The sequence below is a fragment of the Meles meles genome, chromosome 1 (genome assembly GCF_922984935.1).
Source record: "Meles meles chromosome 1, mMelMel3.1 paternal haplotype, whole genome shotgun sequence".
NCBI lineage: Eukaryota > Metazoa > Chordata > Mammalia > Carnivora > Mustelidae > Meles > Meles meles.
In genome coordinates, this window is record NC_060066.1 from 65,328,431 (window position 1) to 65,356,080 (window position 27,650).

General features: G+C 38.6%; 1 protein-coding gene across 4 annotated transcripts in view; it reads right to left on the reverse strand.

The window, feature by feature from the left end:
* Window positions 1-27,650, reverse strand: part of PREX2 (phosphatidylinositol-3,4,5-trisphosphate dependent Rac exchange factor 2) — a 331,391-nt gene that overhangs the window by 206,985 nt on the left and 96,756 nt on the right. For all 4 annotated transcript variants that reach the window (XM_045979892.1, XM_045979882.1, XM_045979874.1 and 1 more), the window contains one exon: window positions 2,301-2,434. In XM_045979892.1, the coding sequence (XP_045835848.1) occupies window positions 2,301-2,434 (134 nt within the window). The remainder of the gene's footprint in view (window positions 1-2,300; window positions 2,435-27,650) is intronic.

Here is a 27,650-nt window from a genome sequence, read left to right on the forward strand (position 1 = left end):
TTCAGTCAGTTAAGCATCCAACTCTTGATTTTGGCTCATGTCATGATCTCACGGTCCTGGGATTAAGCCCATGTCAGGCTCTGCACTTCAACGGGGAGTCTGCTTCTCTCCCTCTCCCTTTGCCCCTCCTGCTGCTCACTCTCTCTCTCTGTCTCTCAAAATAAATAAATAAATCTTAAGAAAAAAACAGTTCAGGATTTTAATTTTACAAAATCTTTTCTGTTGTTTACCAGTTTAACAAGGAAAGTTGTAAGACCATAAATGATATCATCATTGTACATGGCTAATCTTGCAAAAGCTTTGCACTTGAGGGCAGGCATGTATATTAATAAGACTGAGATCAATTGTAATTTAAAAAAAGATCTCATTCTCAAAAGGATGCCTTTAATAACTGCACCTAGATGGATGTGTTAATTGATTTCATAGGCAAAATCCTTTCATGATGTATATCAAATCATCATGTTGTACAATTAAAATATATTACAATGTTATTTGTCAACTACTCCTCAGTAAAGCTGGATAAAAACAATTGTACCTAAACAACTTGAAGCACATTATAATTTTGTAATGAGTTATATACAAGTAAAATTAATAGACTTTTCTACATCTTCCTGAAAGCTATTTCTATGAATCCCAATCTTGCTGCAAAATACAAAGAATTTAGAAGAGCATAATAAAAAAAAAAATAGACAATTCATTTTCATATGTGGTTAAAAGCATCTTTTTTAAAAAAAAAAAAGCTCATTAAGGGAGGGATTAACAACAACTACCTTTGTTTGAAAGGTTTATTATTTCTTTATTTAAAGGAGAGAGAGCATGTGTGAGTTTGGGAAAGGGCAGAGTGAGAGAGAGAGAAAGAGAGAGAGAAACTCAAGCCGACACCAATTTGAGTCCAGAGCCTGATATGGGGCTCAATCTCACAAACCTGAGATCATAACCTAAGTTGAAACCAAGAGTTAGACACTTAAACAACTGCACCACCCAGGCACCCCATAACGATCTTTTGGCTTTAACCCTAACCTGTTCCCTTTCAGCAAGACACACGGGTAGTTCTGTGCTTTCTCAGCATCACTGTATGTTTGCACTAATATCTCCTGCTAGGGCATTTCTGATACTATAATCCAAGAGGTAGAACTCCCATGTCGTCAACATAGCTGCCAACTCAGAGAACTTGCTCTTGACATCTTGTTCATTGACTTAGGAAATTCCATTTCAAGAGATGAAGAATGACATTCCCTTAATCGTGCCTCAGATATCAGTCAGTGTTTGAGTTTCTCATTCTCATGTTATCAAAAATCTTTGGTTACACTGTCCTCATTTCTGAACCTAGAATAAACACTTATGCAAACCTTGCATCCTCAACCCGTCTGTTTTACCTTTAAATTTCATGAAGCCTTTTAGTACTTTTTTACTGAAAATAATGTATCCTAGATATGGTTAGGAAGAAGTATATAAAGGCTCAGGAAATTTCCCAATTAAGTTCAGGTTTATTATTTTGCTTAAGCAATCTGTAAAACATTTCACCAGGAGTTCAAGGAAACATCCTATAAATTAAGTACCTCATGAAGAAAAAATTATATCCCTACTTTAAAACAAGTAACATACATCAGTAACACTGCTACATTAAATTACTTAAACTAATGATAACTAAGCTATACCAGGAATTTGCTTGGGTTTCATTCATTCACTTATTCATTCATTTATTCACTTATTCAACAAATACCTCTTGAGTGTCTATTACATGGCAGGTCCCGTCTCTGGGGAAATAGCACAGAATAAGTAGCAAGACCAATATTCTCATGGACTTTACAGTCTAATCCAGCAAAGGTGGCAACAGGTAAATAAATAATGAAGAAAATATTAGCAAGAATTTTCTAGATATTGATATAAAATTGCCAGGAAGCTATACGAGATGGGGCAGTCAAGGAAAATACTTCCAAGGAAAGGGAGGAAATGACTGGGAAACAGCATTGGGAAACACAGAAGACATATTCACCTTTCCTACAGAGCCTGAGGCATGTGGGTTAGCAACAGAAAATATTTTTTTCCTCCAAAAGCTTCCTGGGAAGGTAGTGTTATTGAACGACAGTCACATTTCAGTCAGGTTTTACAAGAAGGTAACGAGAAGAATCAGAAAACAGGCTAAGAGTATGTGAATTTTACTGAGGAGATCCTGAGTTCCCAGGAACACAGAGGAAAAGGTTGAAACTGTGAGATTGACAAATAATTTCTTTTTTCTTAAAAAATATTTTCCAAGGTTAATAAGTTATTTCTGAAGTAGTACCTGTTTATCACCTTACCTGTGTTTCCTTTTGCAATACACCAGAAGATTATCAAAAAGAAAAAACACCCGTTCTTGAATATTTCCAGAAGAAATTTTCAGCAAGACGCCACACATTAGCATCTCAGTGCAGGTGTCGGTGATATTGGATCCCTAGGTTAAAAAAAAAAGAGAGAGAGAGAGAGAGAGAGAGAGAGAGAGAATGTCTGATTACTTAACAGAAACTTTTGTGTGTAACTCTTTTTCTCATTAGAAGTCTGTTTTTATTTCAAGATACAATAAATGGACAGGATAAAAGTTGAAACACCATAAATATTTATACACTGGATGGAGGTCTCTTTTCCTCCCAGACTCCTCCTCATCAGTCTCAGCAGATTCAACTGTGGTTAGGAGACTCTGGGTCTTCTTTTAGCTTTCTTACACATGTAGGCATATATAAGCATGGATGATACATGTTACCTATGCTCTTTTACAAGGAGATGATTTCAAACTGATGCATAAAATTCATGTCTCTAACACTTCTCTCCCCCTCCTCTCTTCCCCTGGTATGGGAAAAGAGCTCCATGGATATATCGCAAAGTACATGAAATCCTCTAAATTTTTAATGGGTCTCAACTTATTTATCCATTCCTTGGATGGAGAGAAGAAAAAAGAAGAAATTAAAGAAAAAAAAAAAAACTATTTAAAGAGAGCAACCTTCCGTAGAGCTTTAACCGAAGGTAAAAGTTAGCATAGGCACACTTGTTCCTTAAATAAGCCTTCACTGAGTGCATGCTAAGCTCAGATGACTAGTGACAAAACTAAGTCTTCACACAAGAACTAACCACTGAGAGGAGACACAGATGGAAAGAACCTGAATCATGAACAGAGGAAAGCTGCCCAGTGAAGCAGAGTACAAGCATTGGACTGTTGTGTGAGCTGATTAAAAGTCTGTCCTTTAACTCTGAAAAACAACCTGAGGGTTTTGAAGGGTCAGGGGTGGGAGGTTGGGGCAACCTGAGGGTTTTGAAGGGTCAGGGGTGGGAGGTTGGGGGAACAGGTGGTGTAATGGGGAGGGCACGTTTTGCATGGAGCACTGGGTGTTGTGCAAAAAGAATGAATACTGTTACACTGAAAAAAATAAATAAAATGAAAAAAACATGCTTAAATCCAGCAATCAAAAAAAAAAAAAAAAAAAAAAAAGTCTGTCCTTTGAGCCATTATAAAAGTGGCAGTGTATTTGGTTCTACAACCTAAACTATCACAACTAATGCACTGAGTTAGACTAAACAAAAAAACAAAAAAAAAGTTTTCAGTAGATAGCTGATAAGCATGCTATGTTTTCAATATGTCTGGTCTCTTTAAATCTAGGGATAAATTTCTGATTCTTTTTCAACTCAAAGGTTTTATTTTTGTTTTTGATATTTAAAAATCAGACCACAAATTGTAAATTTCATATTTCCACAGTAATCATTGATACAGTTTCTCTGATTATAAAAATTTAAATTACAGTAATAACTCATACATGTCAGTAAGAAACTTCCCAAATGGAAAGTTAAGAGAATGTGATTGTGCTGAGCACCTGCATTACAAACACATTTTATTTATTCTTTACTAACTTTATTTTTTTTAAAGATTTTATTTATTTATTTTTCAGAGAGAGAGAGACAGAGAGAGCACAAACAGGGAGAGCAACAGGCAGAGGGAGAAGGAGGCTCAATCCCAGGACCCCGGGATCATGACCTGAGTCAAAGGCAGGTGCTTAACTGACTGAGACACCCAGGCATCCCTACACACATATTTTATTTTTTGTTTTTATGTTTAACTTAATTTAAAAAAAAATTTTTATTTTAATTCCAGGAGAGTTAACATAAAGTGTTATACTAGTTTCAGGTGTATAATATGGTGACTCAGCAAGTCCATACCTTATTCAGTGTTCACCATGAGAAGTGTAGTCTTAATCCCCCTCAACTAGTTCACCCTTTCCCCGACTCACCGCCCCTCTGGTGACCATCCATTACAAAATATTTTAGATTTAACACATTTCCCTTTTCTTCATCTTTTATCATAAAGGTGGACATATAATAGAGGTCTATCAAAAATTGATATAATTTCATATCCTTCCTCATGTGACAATTAAGTAAAAACTGTCATCAAATATGAATATAAATCCCAATTTCAGTGGCAATGATTTCTTACTTAAGTACTATCCCTACCTCAGAAAAAAATTAAGTAGAATACTATTAAAATGGAAATAAGGAAACATCACATTGATTCTTGCACAAGGACCTATACGATGTTATGAAAGTGGTTTTATTGATAACAATTTTACAAAAGGCACACAATACTTCAACTTAGATTATTTCTCATGGTAACCCATAAAAGTAAAGCAAAGAAGCTAAGTTGTTATCTAATTAAATGGGAGCTGCAAGGGAGGAGCAAGATGGGGTAGGAGTAAAAGACTTAAATATCATCAGGTCCCAGGAGGTCAGCTAGATAGTTATCAAACCATTCTGGACACCTACAAACTCAAAAGGAGATCAAAGAGAAGAAGACCAGTAATTCTAAGAAGAGAAAATAGACCACGTTCCAGAAGGTAGAACGTGCAGAGAAGTGAATCTGAGGCGACATATGGGAAGACAGACTGGGGGGGAAAGGCCAGCTCCCAGCAAGAGAGAAAGAAGAAGAGCACAAAAAAAGGAACATTTAGAAGTCTACTCCACCAAGGGATATCATTGTAGAGTCTAAGGGTCGGGGGGAGAACACTTGTGGGGATAGTATGGTCACAGGACCCACAGGGTCAAATAAAGACCAGGGGTGTCTGAGTGTGGCAAAGGTCCCAGGTACAGAGCAGGGAAGCCGGCTGCAGAGACAGAGCCAAAGAGGGAGAACTGAGCTCAGGGTTACCTTGAACCATGATCTGAGGCATGGGTGGGCCGCTACTCTCCCAGTAGGAACCCCAAAAGGGGCAGATCAGGGGAGAACCCCCACTTCCTCCTCCAAGAGGAGCTGCACAGGAGCACAGAGCTGGAATCAGCTGGACTTGGAGACTCCAAATGGGACCATTCTCCAGAGATAGAAAAACTCAGTCACAGGATGGGTGAGCTTAGAGTGCAGCCAGAGACCAGGGAGGCAGAAGGATTAACTGCTTTTCTCTGAGGGTGCAATGATCAGTGGGGCCCCCAAGCTCTCAGCTCCTACAGGGCCAGAGATTTAGAGGCCACCATCTTCATTCTGGTCCTCCAAAGCTATACAGAAAGTGTTCAGGTAAAAAAAAGCTCCTGAAAGCAAACATGAGCAGATGACTTAGCCTGGCCACTGGAAAGGGTGGTGCAATTCCACCTCAGGCAAAGACATTTGAGAATCACTGCAACAGGCCCCGTCCCCAGGAGATTAGCAAGAACATCTAGCCAAGAACAAGTTTACTATTCAATGAGAACTGCAGAAGTCCAGAACTAGGGGAAAGCAACACATAGAATTCACGACTTCCCCCATGATTCTTCAGTCTTTGAAAGATAATTTTTTTAATTTTATTTTTTCTTATATTACTTTTAAAAAATTTCTCCTCTATCTTAACATTTTTAACTATTTTATCTTATCAATAACTTTTTAAAAATCTTTTAAAATTTTCATTGTCATAGTCATATTCTAGCCCTTCATCGTATTTAACTTTATTTTTTATATACATACAGGTTTTTTTTCTTTAAAATTTTGGAACACAGATTCTTCTAATAGATCAACATATACCCTAAATCTAGCACATGTCTTTGTTCCAGTTTCCAGCTTGATCACATTCTTTCCTCTTTTTTTCCTCCTGTTTCTTATTTTTTTAAATTTTTTTATTTATTTCTTACATTTTTATAAACATATAATGTATTTTTATCCCCAGGGGTACAGGTCTGTGTATCACCAGGTTTAGACACTTCACAGCACTCACCATAGCACATACCCTCCCCAATGTCCATAACCCCCCGCCCCCTCTCCCAACCCCACCTCCCCCAGCAACCCCCAGTTTGTTTTGTGAGATTAAGAATCACTTATGGTTTGTCTCCCTCCCAATCCTGTCTTGTTTCATTTATTCTTCTATACCCCTAACCCCCCATGTTGCATCTCCACGTCCTCATATCAGGGAAATCATATGATAGTTCTCTTTCTCCAACTGACTTATTTCACTAAGCATGATATCCTCTAGTTCCATCCACGTTGTCGAAAATGGCAAGATTTCATTTCTTTTGATGGCTGCATAGTATTCCATTGTGTATATATACCACATCTTCTTTATCCATTCATCTGTAGATGGACATCTAGGTTCTTTCCATAGTTTGGCTATTGTAGACATTGCTGCTAGAAACATTCGGGTGCACGTGCCCCTTCGGATCACTATGTTTGTATCTTTATGGAAAATACCCAGTAGCGCAATTGTTGGGTCATAGGGTAGTTCTATTTTCAACATTTTGAGGAACCTCCATGCTGTTTTCCAGAGTGGTTGCACCAGCTTGCATTCCCACCAACAGTGTAGGAGGGTTCCCCTTTCTCCACATCCTCGCCAGCATCTGTCATTTCCTGACTTGTTAATTTTAGCCATTCTGACTGGTGTGAGGTGATATCTCATGATGGTTTTGATTTGTATTTCCCTGATGCCAAGTGACGTGGAGCACTTTTTCATGTGTCTGTTGGCCATCTGGATATCTTCTTTGCAGAAATGTCTCTTCATGTCCTCTGCCCATTTCTTGATTGGGTTGTTTGTTCTTTGGGTGTTGAGTTTGCTAAGTTCCTTATGGATTTTGGAAACTAGCCCTTTATCTGATATGTCGTTTGCAAATATCTTCTCCCATTCTGTCAGTTGTCTTTTGGTTTTGCTAACTGTTTCCTTTGCTGTGCAAAAGCTTTTGATCTTGATGAAATCCCAATAGTTCATTTTTGCCCTTGCTTCCCTTGCCTTTGCCGTTGTTCCTAGGAAGATGTTGTTGCGGCTGAGGTAGAAGAGGTTGCTGCCTGCATTCTCCTCAAGGATTTTGATGGATTCCTTTCTCACATTGAGGTCCTTCATCCATTTGGAGTCTATTTTCGTGTGTGGTGTAAGGAAGTGGTCCAATTTCATTTTTCTGCATGTGGCTGTCCAATTTTCCCAGCACCATTTATTGAAGAGGCTGTCTTTTTTCCATTGGACATTCTTTCCTGCTTTGTCGAAGATTAGTTGACCATCGAGTTGAGGGTCTATTTCTGGGCTCTCTATTCTGTTCCATGGAACTATGTGTCTGTTTTTGTGCCAGTACCATGATGTCTTGATGATGACAGCTTTGTAATAGAGCTTGAAGTCCGGAATTGTGATGCCACCAACCTTGGCTTTCTTTTTCAAAATTCCTTTGGCTATTCGAGGTCTTTTCTGGTTCCATATAAATTTGAGGATTATTTGTTCCATTTCTTTGAAAAAAATGGATGGTATTTTGATAGGGATTGCATTAAATGTGTAGATTGCTTTAGGTAGCATAGACATTTTCACAATATTTATTCTTCCAATCCAGGAGCATGGAACATTTTTCCATTTCTTTGTGTCTTCCTCAATTTTTTTTCATGAGTACTTTACAGTGTTCTGCATATAGATTCTTATCCTCTTTGGTTAGGTTTATTCCTAGGTATCTTGTAGTTTTGGGTACAATTGTAAATGGGATTGATTCCTTAATTTCTCTTTCTTCTGTCTTGTTATTGGTGTAGAGAAATGCAACTGATTTCTGTGCATTGATTTTATATCCTGACACTTTACTGAATTCCTGTACAAGTTCTAGCAGTTTTGGAGTGGAGCCTTTCGGGTTTTCCACATATAGTATCATATCATCTGCGAAGAGTGATAGTTTGACTTCTTCTTTGCCGATTTGGATGCCTTTAATTTCTTTTTGTTGTCTGATTGCTGAAGCTAGGATTTCTAGTATTATGTTGAATAGCAGTGGTGATAATGGACATCCCTGCCATGTTCCTGACCTTAGCGAAACGCTTTCAGTTTTTCTCCATTGAGAATGATATTTGGGGTGGGATTTTCATAGATGGCTTTGAAAATATGGAGGTATGTGCCCTCTATCCCTACACTTTGAAGAATTTTGATCAGGAAGGGATGCTGTACTTTGTCAAATGCTTTTTCAGCATCTATTGAGAGTATCATATGGTTCTTATTCTTTCTTTTATTAATGTATTGTATCACACTGATTGATTTGTGGATGTTGAACCAACCTTGCAGACCTGGAATAAATCCCACTAGGTCAGGGTGAATAATCCTTTTAATGTACTGTTGAATTCTATTGGCTAGTATTTTGGTGAGAATTTTCGCATCTGTGTTCATCAAGGATATTGGTCTGTAGTACTCTTTTTTGATGGGATCCTTGTCTGGTTTTGGGATCAAGGCGATGCTGGCCTCATAAAATGAGTTTGGAAGTTTTCCTTCCATTTCTATTTTTTGGAACAGTTTCAGGAGAATAGGAATTAGTTGTTCTTTAAATGTATGGTAGAATTCCCCTGGGAAGCCATCTGGCCCTGGGCTTTCATTTGCTTGGAGATTTTTGATGACTGTTTCAATCTCCTTACTGGTTATGGGCCTGTTCAGGTTTTCTATTTCTGCCTGGTTCAGTTGTGGTAGTTTATATGTCTCTAGGAATGCATCCCTTTCTTCCAGATTGTCAAATTCGTTGGCGTAGAGTTGCTCGTAGTATGTTCTTATAGTTGTCTGTATTTCTTTAGTGTTAGTTGTGTCCTCTCCTCTTTCATTCATGATTTTATTTATTTGGGTCCTTTCTCTTTTCTTTTTGATAAGTCTGGCCAGGGGTTTATCAATCTTACTGATTCTTTCAAAGAACCACTCCTAGTTTCATTGATTTTTTCTATTGTTTTTTTTGGTTTCTATTTCATTGATTTCTTATCTGATCTTTATGATATCTCTTCTCCTGCTCGGTTTAGGGTTTCTTTCTTTTTCGTTCTCCAGCTACTTTACGTGTAGAGATAGGTTGTGTACTTGAGACCTTTCTTGTTTCTTGAGAAAGGCTTGTACCACTATATATTTACCTCTCAGGACTGCCTTTGCTGTGTCCCACAGATTTTGAATCGTTGTGTTTTCATTATCATTTGTTCCCATGAATTTTTTCAATTCTGCTTTAATTTTCTGGTTGACCCATTCATTCTTTAGAAGGATGTTGTTTAGTCTCCATGTATTTGGGTTATTTCCAAATTTCCTCTTGTGATTGAGTTCTAGCGTCAGAGCATTGTGGTCTGAAAATATGCAGGGAATGATCCTAATCTTTTGATACCGGTTGAGACCTGATTTGTGACCCAGGATGTGATCTATTCTGGAGAAGGTTCCATGTGCACTAGAGAAGAATGTGTATTCTGTTGCTTTGGGATGAAATGTTCTGAATATATCTGTGATGTCCATCTGGTCCAGTGTGTCATTTAAGGCCTTTATTTCCTTGTTGATCTTTTGCTTGGATGATCTGTCCATTTCAGTGAGGGGAGTGTTAAAGTCCCCTACAATTACTGTATTGTTATTGATGTGTTTCTTTGATTTTGTATTAATGGTTGATATAGTTGGCTGCTCCCACGTTAGGGTATAGATATTTAAAATTGTTAGATCTTCTTGTTGTACAGACCCTTTGAGTAGGATATAGTGTCCTTCCTCATCTCTTATTATAGTCTTTGGCTTAAAATCTAATTGAACTGTTATAAGAATTGCCACCCCAGCTTTCTTCTGATGCCCATTAGCATGGTAAATTGTTTTCCACCCCCTCACTTTAAATCTGGAGGTGTCTTCACGTCTAAAATGGGTTTCTTGTAGGCAACATATAGATGGCTTTTGTTTTTTTATCCATTCTGATACCCTGTGTCTTTTGATTGGGGCAATTAGCCCATTAACCAGGGTAACTATTGAGAGATATGAATTCAGTGCCATTATATTGCCTGTAAGATGACTGTTACTGTATATTGTCTCTGTACCTTTCTCATCTACTACTTTTAGGCTCTCTCTTTGCTTAGAGAATCCCTTTCAATATTTCCTGTAGAGCTGGTTTGGTGTTTGCAAATTCTTTCAGTTTTTGTTTGTCATGGAAGCTTTTGATCTCTCCTTCTATTTTCAATGATAGCCTAGCTGGATAGAGTTTTCTTGGCTGCATGTTTTTCTCGTTTAGTGCTCTGAATATATCATGCCAGCTCTTTCTGGTCTGCCAGGTCGCTGTGGATAAGTCTGCTGCCAATCTAATATTTTTTTACCATTGTATGTTAAAGACCTCTTTTCCTGGGCTGCTTTCAGGATTTTCTCTTTGTCACTAAGACTTGTAAATTTTACTATTAGGTGACGGAGTGTGGACCTATTCTTATTGACTTTGAGGGGGTTCTCTGCATCTCCTGGATTTTGATGCTTGTTCCCTTTGCCATATTAGGGAAATTCTCTCCAATAATTCTCTCCAGTAGACCTTCTGCTCCCCTCTCTCTTTCTTCTTCTTCTGGAATCCCAATTATTCTAATGTTGTTTCATCTTATGGTGTCACTTATCTCTCAAATTCTTCCCTTGTGGTCCAGTAGCTGTTTGTCCCCCTTTTGTTCAGCTTCTTTATTCTCTGTCATTTGGTCTTCTATATCACTAATTCTTTCTTCTGCCTCATTTATCCTAGCAGTGAGAGCCTCCATTTTTGATTGCACCTCATTAATAGCTTTTTTGATTTCTACTTGGTTAGATTTTAGTTCTTTAATTTCTCCAGAAAGGGGGCTTCACCCCGGTTTAGCCTTTGGAGCAACTTCCCTCAGTGGAAAGACTTTTAAAAGTCCTGATTTTGTGCTCCGTTCCTCTGCTGCTTGCCGGGAGCCAGCCCCTCCCACCGCGGTCTATCTTCCCGTCATTTTAGATTCACTTCTCCGCCAGTCCTACTTTTCAGAAAGTGGTTGATTTTCTGTTTCTAGAATTGCTGTTCTTCTTCTCTTCAATCTCCCATTGGATTTGTAGGTGTTTGCCATGTTTAGATAAGCTATCAAGCTGATCTCCTGCTATGTGATGTAGTCTCAGCCTGCTACTTCTCTGCCATCGTGACTCCAGACACCCTTTTCCTCCTTTTTCAAAGAACTTCTTATTAATTCCTTTTTTAGAATCTTTTTTAATTTTCATCTTTACAGTCATATTCCATCCCTTCATCATGTTTACCCTTATTTTGTCTGTTCTATTCACCACTCTAATATATATATATTTTTTTTCTTTTTTCCTTTTTTCCTCCTTTGTTTTCCTCCCATTTTCACGTCTCTTCTGACTTGGTTTGCATATTATTTTCTGGGGTCATTGCCACACTTGTAGTATTTAGTTCTCTCATTCATCTTTTTTATCTGGATAAAATGACAAGGTGGAAAAACTCATCATAAAAACAAACAAACAAGCAAACAAAAAAACCAAGAGGCAGTACCAGTGCCTAGGGACCTAATCAATATACACAGCAATATCTCAGAACTACGGTTCAGAATGATGATTATAAGGTACTTTCTTGGCTTGAAAAAAGAATGGAAGACCCTAGAGAATCCCTTTCTGGAGACATAAAATCCCTTTCTGGAGGAATACAAGAACAAAAATCTAACTCAGTTGAAATCGAAAAAGCTTTTAATGAGGTGTAATAAAAAAAATGGAGGCTCTTACTTCTAGGATAAATGAGGTAGAAGAGAGAATTAGTAATATAGAAGACCAAATGATGGAGAATAAAGAAGCTGAGAAAAAGACAAAGAACTACTGAACCACGAGGCAGAATTTGAGAGATAAATGATACCATAAGACGAAATAATATTATGATAATTGGGATCCCAGAAGAATAAAGAAAGAGAGAGGCAGAAGGTATATTTGAACAAATTATAGCAGATATTTCCCTAATTGTGAAAAGGGAACGAGCATCAAAATCGACGAGGCACAGAGAACCCCACTCAAAATCAATAAAAAATAGGTCCACATCCTGCTATCTAAAGTAAAGTAAAGTAAGTAAAACTTACAAGTTCCAGGGACAAAGAGAAAATCCTCAATGCAGCCCAGGACAAGAGGTCTGTAAACTACAACACTAAAAATATTAGATTGGCAGCAGACCTATCTACAGAGATCTGCCAGGCCAAAAGGACTGGCATGATATAATCAGAGCACTAAACGAGAAAAATATTCAACCAAGAATACTATATCCAGCAAGGCTGTCACTGAAAATAGAAGGAGAGATAAAAAGCTTCCAGGACAAACAAAGAAAAAAAGAATTTACAAACACCAAAGCAGCCCTGCAGGAAATATTGAAAGGGGTCCTCTAATCAAAGACAGAGCCTAAAAGTAAAAGACCAGAAGGAACAAAGACAATATACAGTAACAGTCACCTTACAGGCAATACAAGGGCACTAAATGCATAGCTTTCAATAATTACTCTGAATGTAAGTAGCCTAAATACCCCAGTAAAAAGACACAGGGTATCAGAATGTATTTTTTTAAAAAAAAAGAAGAAGAAAGAAAAGACCCATCAATATGCTGTCTGCAAGAAACTCATTTGAGACCTAAAGACACCTCCAGATTTAAAGTCAGGCGGTGTAAAACAAGTTACCACACTAATGGACGACAAGAAAGCTGACATAGCAATCTCTATATCAGATAAATTAGATTTTAATCCAAAGACTATAGTAAGAGATGAGAAAGGACACTATATCATACTTACAACGTCTGTCCAACAAGAAGATCTAACAATTTTAAATATCTATGCCCCTCGCATGGGAACAGCCAATTATATAAACCAATTAATAACAAAATCAAAGAAATTTATCAATAATACTACAATAATAGTAAGGGACTTTAACAACCCCTTCACTGAAAAGATCAACAAGGAAATGAAGTCTTTAAATGACACATTGGACCAGATGGACATCATAGATATATTTAGAACATTCCATCCCAGAATAACAGATTACACATACTCCTCTAGTGCACATGGAACATTCTCCAGAATAGGTCACATCCTGGGTCACAAATCGGGTCTCAACTGGTACCAAAAGATTGGGATTATTCTCCACATATTTTCAGGCCACAATGCTTTGAAGCTAGAACTCAACCGCAAGATGAAAGTTGGAAAAAACTCAAATACATAGAGGCTAAAGAGCATACTGCTAAAGAATGAATGGGTCAACCAGCAAATTAAAGAATTAAAAAAAAAATCATGGAAACAAATGAAAATGAAAACACAGCTGTTCAAAATCTTTGGGAAACAGCAAAGGGAGTCCTGATAGGAAAGTATATAGCAATACAACCCTTCTCAAGAAGCAAGAAAGGTCTCAAGGACACAATCTAACCCTACACCTAAAGGAGCTGGAGAAAGAACAGCAACAAAAGCCTAAACCCAGCAGGAGAAGAGAAATCATAAAGATCAGAGCAGAAATCAATGAAATAGAAATGAAAAAAAACAGCAGAACAAATTAATGAAACTAGGGGCTAGTTCGTTGAAAGAACTAATAAGATTGATAAACTCCTGGGCAGACTTATCAAAAAGGAAAGAGAAAGGACCCAAATAAATAAAAACATGAATAAAAAAGGAGAGATCAAAACCAACACCAAAGAAATACAAACAATTATAAGAACATATTATGAGCAACTATAGACCAACAAATTTGACAATCTGGAAGAAGTGGATATATTCCTAGAGACATATAAACTACCACAACTAAACCAGGAAGAAACAGAAAACCTGAACAGACCCATAATCAGTAAGGAGATTGAAGCAGTCATTTAAAAAAAAGAAAAAATTTCTCCCAACAAACAAGAGCCCAGGGCCAGATGGCTTCTAAGGATGTCTACCAAGCATTTAAAGAAGAATTAACACCTATTCTCCTGAAACTGTTCCAAAAATAGAAATGGAAGGAAAACTTCCAAACTCATTTATGAGACCAGCATTACCTTGATGCCAAAACCAGACAGAGACCCCATCTAAAAGAATTACAGACCAATATCCTTGATGAACACAGATGTGAAAATTCTCACCAAAATACTAGCCAATAGGATCTAACAGTACATTAAAAGGATTATTCACCACAACCAAGTGGGATTTATTCTTTGGCTGCAAGGTTGGTTCAACATCTGCAAATCAATTAATGTGATACATTAATAAAAGAAAGAACATGAAGCATATGATACTCTTAATAGATACTGAAAAAGCATTTGACAAAGTACAGCATCCTTTCTTGATCAAAACTCTTCACAGTGTAGGGATAGATGGTACATACCTCAATAGCATCAAAGCCGTCTATGAAAAACTCACAGCAAATATCCATTCTCAATATCTGTTCTCAGGGAAAAACTGAGAACTTTTTCTCTAAGGTCAAGAACACAGCAGGGGTGTCCACTATCTCCACTGCTATTAAACATAATACCAGGGGGGAGCAAGATGGCGGGGAAGTAGGAGGAGGCACCATTTCAAACTGTACCCTAAAGTGAGCTGATTACCTACCAAAGAACTCCGACCACCCATGAAATCAGCCTGAGATCAGAATTATACACGTCTGGATCTCTACTGGAGCAGAAGACGCCAGTGGCAGGTAAAGCAGACTGGGAGCCTCGGACTGATATCGGAAGATAAACAAAAGGGGGAGGGAGCCACCAGAGGTGACCAATTGGAAAGTAACACCCCAACACGAGAGTGCTCTGCGTCTGGGGACCAGCATTAACTTGGAGTCTGGTTGAAAGCACTCAAAAAACAAACAGCAAAGGATCGCGGTGGGGGGGGGGTAATAGTGGGAACCTGGGCGGTTAGGGTCAGGGACCTAAGTCCCCGTACCCAGGACAGCCTCCCCTGGCGCGGAGCCAGAGAGAGTGCGGCGGAGAAATCAGGTCTCGGTCCCTGAGCCGCGAGTGCACCTGAACGCCAGCGCGCCTGAGAACGAGTGGGGTCTGTCTCCCGTGAGGGGCTGGGAGCCTGGCCTGATGGCAATCCTGAAACGCGCGCGTCCCAACCCTCCCTTGGGATAGGTGCTCATAGGCACTAGCCTGGAGCTCTGGCAGCAGGAAAAACCAGACATTCCCAGCCCAGGACAGCGGGAAAATCTCAGTGCGCGATCTCTGCTCGGAACCTCTCTGGCGGTCTGGAGCTGCCTAGACAGCCACAGCTGCCCTGGTTTTCGGCACAACAAGGAGCTCCTGCATCCCCAGGGACAGTGACCCAGAACCAACTCTGCCAGCAGCTTTTGCAAAAACAGTCTGAGGCTTCTCTCTGAGAGGGAGGTTGGGGTGCTGTTTGCTCTCCTCTAAACCTCCAAAAACCATCAAAAGCTGTCAAGGCGAGAGAAAGCAGATGAAAGATCATAAAAACCCCCAGAGAACAAAAGACTGAAAAAAAAAAAAAACAGTTTCCTGAAAAAAAAAGAGCTCACCCCCTTGAGGGGAGTGGGAGGACCTAACTCAGGGCACATCATTGTCTGAAAACCCACGTGGCAGACCCCTCCCCCAGAAAACCAACCAGGAAGGAAGGAAAAAAAAAAAAAAAAAGACTACAAGAGAACAACCACCACTACTTCATAAATACAACTTTTATTTTTAACTCTTTACCAATATTCTGGTTCTTTTTTTTTATACATACAGATAATTTTTTAACCTATTTACCATCACACTGAGATGTCCAGTACATCAAATTCTTTAATAACCTTCTAACCTGAACTTTTTGATACATACACCCGTGTTTTTCTTTTGCTTTTCTATTTTTTTAATTTTAACTTAGTTTAGTCTAGTTTATTCTTTTTTTAATTTTTATTTTCTACTATATATATAGAGTTAAACTTCAAGGTAACCCCCTTTCCCCAATCAATGTTACCCCTATAGGCAAACCAGTTTCTAATCCCCCTGTAACTTAGGAAAGTTGAGTCCCTTAACAAAAACATCAAGATACCTTCAGGAAGAATCAAAATAACCTTCCTCACCCACACTGAGAATCTATAACCATTCTCCCAATTTTTCCTTCTGTCAGTGTTTCTGTGAATTTGTGTCTGTCCTGACAATATATAAATCTTATACTTGGGGTTCTTTCTGAGGAGGGTTTTCCCTTTTTTTTGCTTATATATACATATTTTTTTTCTCTTGTCATATACTTTTATCACTCTTTTAGTCTGTCTGTTTTTGTTTGTATACTCCACAAATCTTACCTTGTGGCCCATTTGGGCTGAGCCTTCTCTTGTATCTTCCCTTTTTTTCCTATCTCTCTCTCTCTCTTTTTTTTTTCTTCCTTTTTTCTTTCCCCTTTTTTTTTCTTTCTTCTTCTCTATTTCTTTTTCTTTTCTTTTTTCTCTCATTTGGGTGGGGAATCCTGATTGCACAGAAGCGTTCCAGGGTGCACATTGACTGCACCACAATCGATAAGTCCAGCTGCATCTGTTTAGTCATCTCTTACCAAAATGACTAGGAGGAGGAATACCCAACAGAAGAAAAATACAGAGGATGGGCCTTCTGCAACAGAGCTAATGGCTATCGACATAGACAATATGTCAGAAAAGGAATTCAGACTAACAATTATCCAGGCAATAGCTAGGTTGGAGAAAGCCATGGATGACCAAACAGAATTGATTAGGGCAGAACTGAAAGCCACCAGGGATGATGTTCACAATGTTAGGGCAGAACTGAAAGCCACCAGGGATGATGTTCAAAATGCTCTCAATGAGTTCCAGTCCAATCTAAATTCTCTAAAAGCTAGGGTAACTGAGACAGAAGATAGAATTAGTGATCTGGAGGACAAACAGATAGAGAGAAAGGATCAGGAGGAAGCCTGGAACAAACAGCTCAGAAGCCACGAAAACAGAATCAGGGAAATAAATGATGCCATGAAACGCTCCAACGTCAGAATTATTGGAATCCCTGAAGGGGAAGAAAAAGAAAGAAGTCTAGAAGATATAGTGGAAGAAGTTGTCTATGAAAATTTTCCCAATCTCACGAATGGAAACAATGTTCATGTACTAGAGGCAGAAAGATCTCCTCCCAAGATTTTAGATTCTCGAAAGTACTCACGGCACCTTATAGTTAAAATGGGGAATTATGTTTCAAGAGAGACCCTCTTAAAAGCAGCTAGGACAAAGAAGCTTCTTAGATACAGAGGAAAGCCCATTAGAATAACGTCAGACCTTTCCACAGAGACCTGGAAAGCCAGGAAGGGCTGGCAAAATATATTCAGAGTACTAAATGAGAAGAACATGCAACCAAGAATACTCTATCCAGCAAGACTGACATTTAAAATGGATGGAGAGATAAAGAGTTTCCAAGACCAGCAAGGCTTAAAAGACTATGCAACCACCAAGTCGACACTGCAGGAAATATTAAGGGGGGTCCTATAAAAGAGAAAAAAATCCTAAGAATATCATTGAACAGAAATATAGAAACAATCTATAGACAGAAAGACTTCAAAGGCAACACGATGTCAATAAAAACCTATCTCTCAATAATCACTCTCAATGTGAATGGCCTAAATGCGCCCATAAAACGACACAGGGTTGCAGATTGGATAAAACGACAGGACCCATCCATATGTTGTCTACAAGAGACCCATTTTGAACCTAAGGATACACCCAGACTGAAAGTGAAGGGATGGAGAAGCATCTTTCATGCCAATGGGCCTCAAAAGAAGGCCGGAGTAGCAATTCTCATATCAGATAAATTAGATTTTAAACTAAAGACTGTAGTCAGAGATACAGAAGGACACTACATAATTCTTAAAGGGACTATCCGCCAAGACGATCTAACAATTGTGAATATCTATGCCCCCAATATGGGAGCACCCAATTACGTAAGAAAACTATTAATCAAGATAAAGAGCCATATTGATATGAATACAATAATAGTAGGAGATCTTAATACGCCTCTCTCAGAAATAGACAGATCATCGAAGCAGAAAATTAAAAAAGAAATAAGAGCATTGAATGAAACATTGGACCAGATGGACCTCATAGACATATACAGAACATTCCACCCTAAAACAACAGAATACTCATTCTTCTCAAGTGCACATGGAACCTTCTCCAGAATAGACCACATACTGGGTCACAAAGCAGGACTCAACTGATACCAAAAGACTGACATTATTCCCTGCATATTCTCAGATCACAATGCTTTGAAACTGGAACTCAATCACAAGGAAAAGTTCAGAAGGAACTCAAACACCTGGAAGCTAAAGACCACCTTGCTTAAGAATGCTTGGATCAACCAGGAGATCAAAGCTGAACTTAAACAATTCATGGAAACCAATGAGAATGAAGACACCTCGGTCCAAAACCTATGGGATACAGCAAAGGCGGTTCTAAGGGGGAAATACATAGCCATCCAAGCCTCCCTCAAAAACATTGAAAAATCCAGAATACACCAGCTGTCTCTACACCTTAAAGAACTGGAGAATCAACAACAAATCAAACCAACTCCACACGCAAGAAGGGAAATAATCAAGATTAGAGCAGAGATCAATGAGGTAGAAACGAGAGATACAGTAGAACGTATCAATGAAACTAGAAGCTGGTTTTTTGAAAGAATCAATAAGATCGATAAACCATTGGCCACACTAATCCAAAAGAAAAGAGAGAAAGCCCACATTAATAAAATTATGAATGAAAAGGGAGAGATCACAACTAACACCAAGGAAATAGAAACAATCATCAGAAATTATTACCAACAGTTATATGCCAATAAGATAAGCAACCTAGATGAAACGGATGCATTCCTGGAAAGCTACAAACTCCCAAAATTGAACCAGGAAGAAACTGACAACCTGAATAGACCGATATCTAGTAATGAGATTGAAGCAGTGATCAAAAACCTCCCAAAAAACAAGAGCCCAGGACCTGACGGATTCCCTGGGGAATTCTACCAAACTTTCAAAGAAGAAATAACACCAATTCTCCTGAAGCTGTTCCAAAAAATTGAAGCAGAAGGAAAACTTCCAGACTCTTTTTATGAAGCCAGCATTACCCTGATCCCCAAACCAGGCAAAGACCCTACCAAAAAGGAGAATTTCAGACCAATATCACTGATGAATATGGATGCAAAGATTCTCAACAAGATCCTAGCAAACAGGACCCAGCAGCACATTAAAAAGATTATCCACCATGACCAGGTGGGATTCATCCCTGGGTTGCAAGGTTGGTTCAACATTCGCAAATCAATCAGTGTGATAGAACACATCAATAAGAGAAGAGAGAAGAACCACATGGTCCTCTCAATTGATGCAGAAAAAGCATTTGACAAAATCCAGCATCCATTCCTGATGAAAACGCTTCAAAGTATAGGGATAGAGGGAACATTCCTGAACTTCATAAAATCTATCTATGAAAGACCCACAGCAAATATCATCCTCAATGGGAAAAAGCTTGCAGCCTTCCCGTTGAGATCAGGAACACGACAAGGATGCCCACTCTCACCACTCTTGTTCAACATAGTATTAGAAGTTCTAGCAACGGCAATCAGACAACAAAGAGAAATAAAAGGTATCCAAATTGGCAAGGAAGAAGTCAAACTCTCTCTCTTCGCAGATGACATGATTCTTTATATGGAAAACCCCAAAGACTCCACCCCCAAACTACTAGAACTAATACAGCAATTCAGTAATGTGTCAGGATACAAAGTCAATGTACAGAAATCAGTGGCTTTCTTATACACTAACAATGAAAATACAGAAAGGGAAATTAGAGAATCGATTCCATTTACTATAGCACCAAGAACCATAAGATACCTGGGCATAAACCTAACCAAAGAAGTAAAGGACCTGTACTCGAGGAACTACAGAACACTCATGAAAGAAATTGAAGAAGACACAAAAAGATGGAAGACTGTTCCATGCTCTTGGATTGGAAGAATAAACATTGTTAAAATGTCTATACTGCCTAGAGCAATCTATACTTTTAATGCCATTCCGATCAAAATTCCACCGATATTTTTCAAAGAGCTGGAGCAAATAATCCTAAAATTTGTATGGAGTCAGAAGAGACCCCAAATTGCTAAGGAAATGTTGGAAAACAAAAACAAAACTGGCGGCATCACGTTACCCGATTTCAAGCTTTACTACAAAGCTGTGATCACCAAGACAGCGTGGTACTGGCATAAAAACAGACACATAGACCAGTGGAACAGAGTGGAGAGCCCAGATATGGACCCTCAACTCTATGGTCAAATAATCTTCGACAAAACAGGAAAAAATATTCAATGGAAAAAAGACAGTCTCTTCAATAAATGGTGCTGGGAAAACTGGACAGCGATATGTAGAAGAATGAAACTCGACCATTCTCTTACACCGTTCACAAAGATAAACTCGAAATGGATAAAAGACCTCAATGTGAGACAGGAATCTATCAGAATCCTAGAGGAGAACATAGGCAGTAACCTCTTCGATATCAGCCACAGCAACTTCTTTCAAGATAAGTCTCCAAAGGCCAAGGAATCAAAAGCAAAAATGAACTTTTGGGACTTCATCAAGATCAAAAGCTTCTGCACAGCAAAGGAAACAGTCAACAAAACAAAGAGGCAACCCACGGAATGGGAGAAGATATTTGCAAATGACAGTACAGACAAAAGGTTGATATCCAGGATCTACAAAGAACTTCTCAAACTCAACACACACAAAACAGATAATCATATCAAAAAATGGGCAGAAGATATGAATAGACACTTCTCCAACGAAGACATACAAATGGCTATCAGACACATGAAAAAATGTTCATCATCACTAGCCATCAGGGAGATTCAAATTAAAACAACATTGAGATACCACCTAATGGCCAAAATTAGCAAGACAGGAAACAACGTGTGCTGGAGAGGATGTGGAGAAAGGGGAACCCTCTTACACTGTTGGTGGGAATGCAAGTTAGTGCAGCCACTTTGGAGAACAGTGTGGAGATTCCTGAAGAAATTAAAAATAGAGCTTCCCTATGACCCTGCAATTGCACTGCTGGGTATTTACCCCAAAGATACAGATGTAGTGAAAAGAAGGGCCATTTGTACCCCAATGTTTATTGCAGCAATGGCTACGGTCGCCAAACTGTGGAAAGAACCAAGATGCCCTTCAACGGATGAATGGATAAGGAAGATGTGGTCCATATACACAACGGAGTATTATGCCTCCATCAGAAAGGACGAATACCCAACTTTTGTAGCAACATGGACGGGACTGGATGAAATTATGCTGAGCGAAATAAGTCAAGCAGAGAGAGTCAAGTATCATATGGTCTCACTTATTTGTGGAGCATAACAAATAACATGGAGGACATGGGGAAATGGAGAGGAGAGGGAGTTGAGGGAAACTGGAAGGGGAGATGAACCATGAGAGACTGTGGACTCTGAAAAACAACCAGAGGTTTATGAAGGGGCGGCGGGAGGGGGTGGGGTGTGGTGGGAGGTTGAGGAACCAGGTGGTGGGTAATAGGGAGGGCACATACTGCATGGAGCACTGGGTGTGATGCCAGAACAATGAACACTGTTATGCTGTAAATAAGCAAATAAAAATAAATAAATTAAAAAAAAACATAATACCAGAAGTACTAACCTCAATAATCAGAAAAGAAAAAGAAATTAAAGGCATCCGAATCAGGAAGGAAGAGTCAAACTATCACTCTTTGCAGATATGATACTTTATGTGGAAAACCCAAAAGACTCCACTCCAAAACTGCTAAAACTCATACAGGAATTCAGTAAAGTGTCAGGATATAAAATCAGTTCACAGAAATCAGTTGCATTTCTCTACACCAACAACAGGACAGAAGAAAGAGAAATTAAAGAGTCAATCCCATTTACAATTGCACCTAAAACAATAAGACACCTAGGAATAAACCTAACCAAAGACGCAAGGAATCTGTACTCAGAAAACTATAATGTATTCATGAAAGAAATTGAGGAAGACACAAAGAAATGGAAAAAAGTGTTCCATGCTCATGGATTGGAAAAACGAATTTTGTGAATACGTCTATGCTACCTAAAGCAATCTACACATTTAATGCAATCTCTACCAAATACCATCATTTTTTCCAAAGAAATGGAAGAAAGAATCCTAAAATTTATATGGAACCAGTAAATCCCCCAAATAGGCAGAGGAATGTTGAAAAGAAAACCAAAATTGACAGAATCACATTTCTGGACTTCAAGCTCTATTACAAAGCTATAATCATCAAGACAGTATGGGACTGGCACAAATACAGACACATAGGTCACTGGAACAGAACAGAGAGCCCAGAAATCGACTCTCAACTCTATGGTCAACTAATCTTTGACAAGGCAGGAAAAGAATGTCCAATGGAAAAAAGTCAGTCTCTTCAACAAATGGTGTTGGGAAAATTGGACAGCCACATGCAGAGGAATGAAACTGGACCACTTCCTTACACCACACACAAAAATAGACTCAAAATGGATGTAATACCCCAATGTGAGAGAAATCCATCAAAATCCTTGAGAAGAACACAGGCGGCAAAACCTCTTCAACCGCAGCCACAGCAACTTCTTCCTAGAAACATCACCAAAGGCAAGGCAAGCGAGGGCAAAAATGAACTATTGGGATTTCATCAAGATCAAAAGCTTTTGCACAGCAAAGGAATCAGTCAACAAAACCAGAAGACAACTGACAGAATGGGAGAAAATATCTGCAAATGACATATCTGATAAAGGACTAGTACCCAAAATCTATAAAGAACTTATCAAACTCAACACCCAAAGAAGAAATAATCCAATCAAGAAATGGGCAAAACACATGAACAGACATTTCTGCAAAGAAGACATCCAGATGGGCATCAGACATCAGACACATGAAAAAGTGTTCAACATCACTCGGCATCAGGGACATACAAATCAAAACCACAGTAAGATACCACGCCATACCAATGAGAATGGCTAATAATTTTAGCCATTTTCCTAACAAGTCAGGAAACAATAGATGTTGGAGAGGATGCAGAGAAAGGGGAACCTTCCTACACTGTTGGTGGGAATGCAAGCTGGTGCAGCCACTCTGGAAAACAGTATAGAGGTTCCTCACAAAGTTTAAAATAGAGCTACCCTATGACCCAGTCTCTCACTACTGGGTATTTACCCTAACGATACAAATGTAGTGATCTGAAGGGGTACATGCACCCAAATGTTTATTGCAGTAATGTCCACAATAGCCAAACTATGGAAAGATCTGCAAGATCCCTGAAGATCTCTTCTGAACCTTCTCCAGTTTGTGAGGGTCTCCCTTAATATGGAACATCTCTAGAAGTGAACACTACCACTTGGATGCAAGCTGGCGAATAAATTATGTAGTGATATCAGTATTTCTCCACTCCCCTACAATATACATATTGATTCTATAAGATTGTATTAACACATTTATGGCAATCCCATCTTACAACTAATTCAAAGTGCTCCATTAGTCAACAATGCCTTTAGATCATTTTCCTCTATTGTATGCTTAAATAATTCAACTTTTGATGTAATCTAGATTGGTATCATAGCAAACTCTCAAACCCCTTACTAACATACAAATACTTTATGTTTGGGGGCACCTGGGTGGCTTAGTTGGTTAACTGTTTTCAGCTCAGGTCATGATCCCAAGGTCCTCAAATTGACCATATTTCAGGCTCCCTGCTAAGCAAGGAGCCTGCCTCTCCCTCTACCTGCTCCCCCAACTTGTGGTCTCTCTTTCAAATAAATAAAATTTTAACAAAAATTTTTAAAACTACATTATGTTTAAGTCATTACCATAAGTTCCCATTAGCTCCTAGCTCCTGATCAAAAATCAGAATAATATTAATTGACCTCTGTAAGGTAAAACACTTCTTTTCAAAAACAGCCCAAAGCATCTGATTAATAATCTATTAATGAAACTTGGTGGGGTAATGACATCAAGCCCAACAATCTTGTTATGTTTTAAAGTATATCTCTCAATATAAACATAACATCACTCATATTATATTTTACTAAATCTTACTGAGACATTTCTATCACTGTGGTGATATGACCTTAATATTTAACAGCAAGCTTTACGCATCAGTACAGTAGGGTCGCCTGGGTGGCTCAGTGGGTTAAAGCCTCTGCCTTCGGCTCAGGTCATGATCCCAGGGTCCTGGGATCGAGCCCCGCATCGGGCTCTCTCGCAGGGAGCATGCTTCCCTTCCTCTCTCTCTGCCTGCCTCTCTGCCTACTTGTGATCTCTTCCTGTCAAGTAAATAAATAAAATCTTAAAAAAAAAAAAGAATCAGTACAGTAGGTACCTTTACAATCTTCTACCAGAGTAGAATAGTAATATAGTAATAGATAATAGTAATCTACTATTATCACATGAAATCTCCATTAAATAATTCCCAGAGGATTGTTTATGCACTTAAAGGAATCTGTGTTGAACATACACATTTGTCTAAAAAACTCCTTCTAAATGAATGGCCTATAACATTTCTCTTTATACCATGTGTATAAGCCGCAAATGGTAAAGAAGAACCATTGTGCCTTGATTTACCATGATTGAATCTGTGCATTATTACCAGGGCAATGGCAACTAGAAATAATTAAGAATCTTTTAACTACAGAGATGTACAATGTTAGAAATATTAAAAATTTGACCAAGTGTATATACCATCTTCTGTATAGTCATGATATGCCTCTCACTTCAAATCCATCCCATGTACAAGTAGACACTTAATAAGTGTCTCTTTTAAAATAATGTTGTGGTTATTTTCCCCTTGCTTACATGATAAATCTACCTCTCTCTGTAGCTAATACAAAAGAAAACTAAACAAAAACCTCACAACTTTATCTTTAAAGTAAATGAAATTTATGATATTTTGAAATTACATGCAATTTTTTTTCATTTACCTAGAAATCCCAGGAGAGTTTCTGAGGTTAGAAATAAAGAAGTCAACCTATAAAATTCACTGAAGAAATTGAAATATAGTATGGCTATGAACATCAGATTACTAGGTAAGAGTCAGGAGCACTAAAGTCTATCAAAATGACAACGTCAGGCAAGTGAACTAGAATATAAAAAATGTCGAAGGAGTAAAACAAGCCAGGCAGATCATCAGAAGACAGCAAAGCCTCTAGGGCAATGGCTCTCAAAGTTTAGAGTTTGGGAGACACACCTGATATGCTTCTTGAAATTCCCAGGTTCCCTGGTCCTACCTTCAGAGATTGAAACTGAGTAAAGCTGGGGTAGGTCCCAGGTCATTCCAGTAAATGCTGATGCATGTGGAACACTCTAAGTAAAATTGCCTTGGAGGCTTTGAGTACCTGAATCCAGGTGCTCAAGTGCATCCTATGCCAACCCTGCTGACAGGGAGATAGAGGTGAGCACAGGTCTCTGCCTGAGGTAGTCCTGACTACTTCCTAGTCCCAGGGCAGATAGGCATTGATCGTGTTACCATGGTCGCAAATATACCACATGGTCACCTCTGGTATATTTCATCACTGGTGAATATTCACTTATACCTAAATAATGTTACATAACCTAGTTAGTGTTTTATCTTCATTTTGAAAATTGATGCTAATTTTTAAATCTAGAAATCTGTTCTTTGGCAATTCCATATTTAGTTATTGAACAATCATGTATGATAAACATGATAAACTTTTCTCTAGATGAATACTAAAGTCGGGGTTTTAACATTTATATAACATGCCAAACAATGTGTTAAACATTTCTTTCTAGTATAAATCTCTAGCAAGTTGGCTTCTCTGTAAAGTTTTAGGAAGCAGGAGGGAGAGAGGGAGACAGGAGGGAGGGAGAAAAGGAGGAAGGGAGGAGGAAGGAAGGAAGAAGGAAAGAAAGATGGAGGGAGGACAGTAGGAAGGAAGATAAAAGAAAGGGAAAGATGTTTAGTTCGATCATTTCTGTACAGTCTTTCATGGGTCACCAAGTAGATGTTGAAGGCGGCAGATTATTTCACTATGGGAAAAAAAAAAACCTATAGAAATACTTTTAAAAGATGGAATTCCATGTGTCTGTGAAAAAAATATTGCCCATGAAAATAAGCTATTTTAGCAGTACAGTGATATATCATAGAGTCATAAACCAACATTTGAGAGGCAAGGTATAAAAGAATTATTTTTAAAAAGTAAGAGGGCTTGTATAAATCATTAATTTTGATCTATCCTAAAGCGATTACCCATAATGTAATATGTATATGTACATATTCAATACAGATTTTTTTTTAAATTTCATTTATTTATTTGACAGAGAGATCTGTCTTTATTTATTGACAGAGAGATTTATTTGACAGAGAGAGAGAGAGAGATCACAAGCTGGCAGAGAGCCAAACAGAGAGAGAGAGGGGAAGCAGGCTCCCTGCTGAGCATAGCCCGATGTGGAGCTCGATCCCAGACCCTGAGACCATGACCTGAGCCAAAGACAGAGGCTTTAACCAACTGAGCCACCCAAGCACCCCAATACAGATATTTTTAAATAATGTGTTTACCCACAGAGTTCAGAGTTTTGCTGTCTGAGCAATCCCTTAAAAAATAAATAAGCCAAAATAGTGTATTATTTTATCTAGATGATTTATCCTTTTTAACATGCATTTCCCTTTAGAAGCAACATTCATCATGTAAAATCACACCTGTGATGAATTATATATATAGAACTAAATACAGCAAAGCCACAGCAAGGATGTTCCGTGGATGGTTCTAATCCTGACCGCTTTTATTAAATCAGGAAAGGGAGGCTGAGTGGCCGTTCAAGGGGAGAAGTAACCATCCATTAATAACTGCACCATGCGTGGGAATCTACTCATCCAGTGCCTCTCCTTCCAAAAGCTTCTCTTTCTAGTCCAGTCTGTGGAAACCTATCTCATCCCTCCTCCTTCACCTTGGTCCCAGCAGGTGCAAAGGCTTGGGATATGACCCCAGTTCCAGATACTAGTGGAAGAAACAGATATGAAAGCATAGAATTAAATGCAGTATGATCACTGCAGTAAAAGAGTAGCAACAAAATGAGAGCTGGCCTGAATTAACACTCTTAGAGATAGCTGTGTGTGTATGATTATTTGTTTATCATTAACTATATAGTTCATTCCGTGTCGTGGTTTCAGGTTTCACTCACTCTTTAGGGATTTTCTTTGTCAGATTTACAAAGTACACCATTTCAGAATCACCTTCCGATAGGGTGAAAAGATCAGTCTGAAATGGATGGAGCAAGCCATGACTTCAGTTACTAAAGCCAGGACCCAGTGGCAGTCCATGTTGGCAACACTCCTCACCAATGGCTCCCCTTCCCACTGTGGGTGTCTCATGGTCAAGATCCAGCCAGAAAATGGTGACAATTCAGAATCTAATTTGTTAAGAAGCTGAATAATTTTGGTTCTATGAATTTGAGGTATAATCAGGTGTGAATTATATAGTCAGCATACATGAAAGACTAGTAAATTCAAAGTGCCATTACAGAATTGAATGTAATTTCATTTA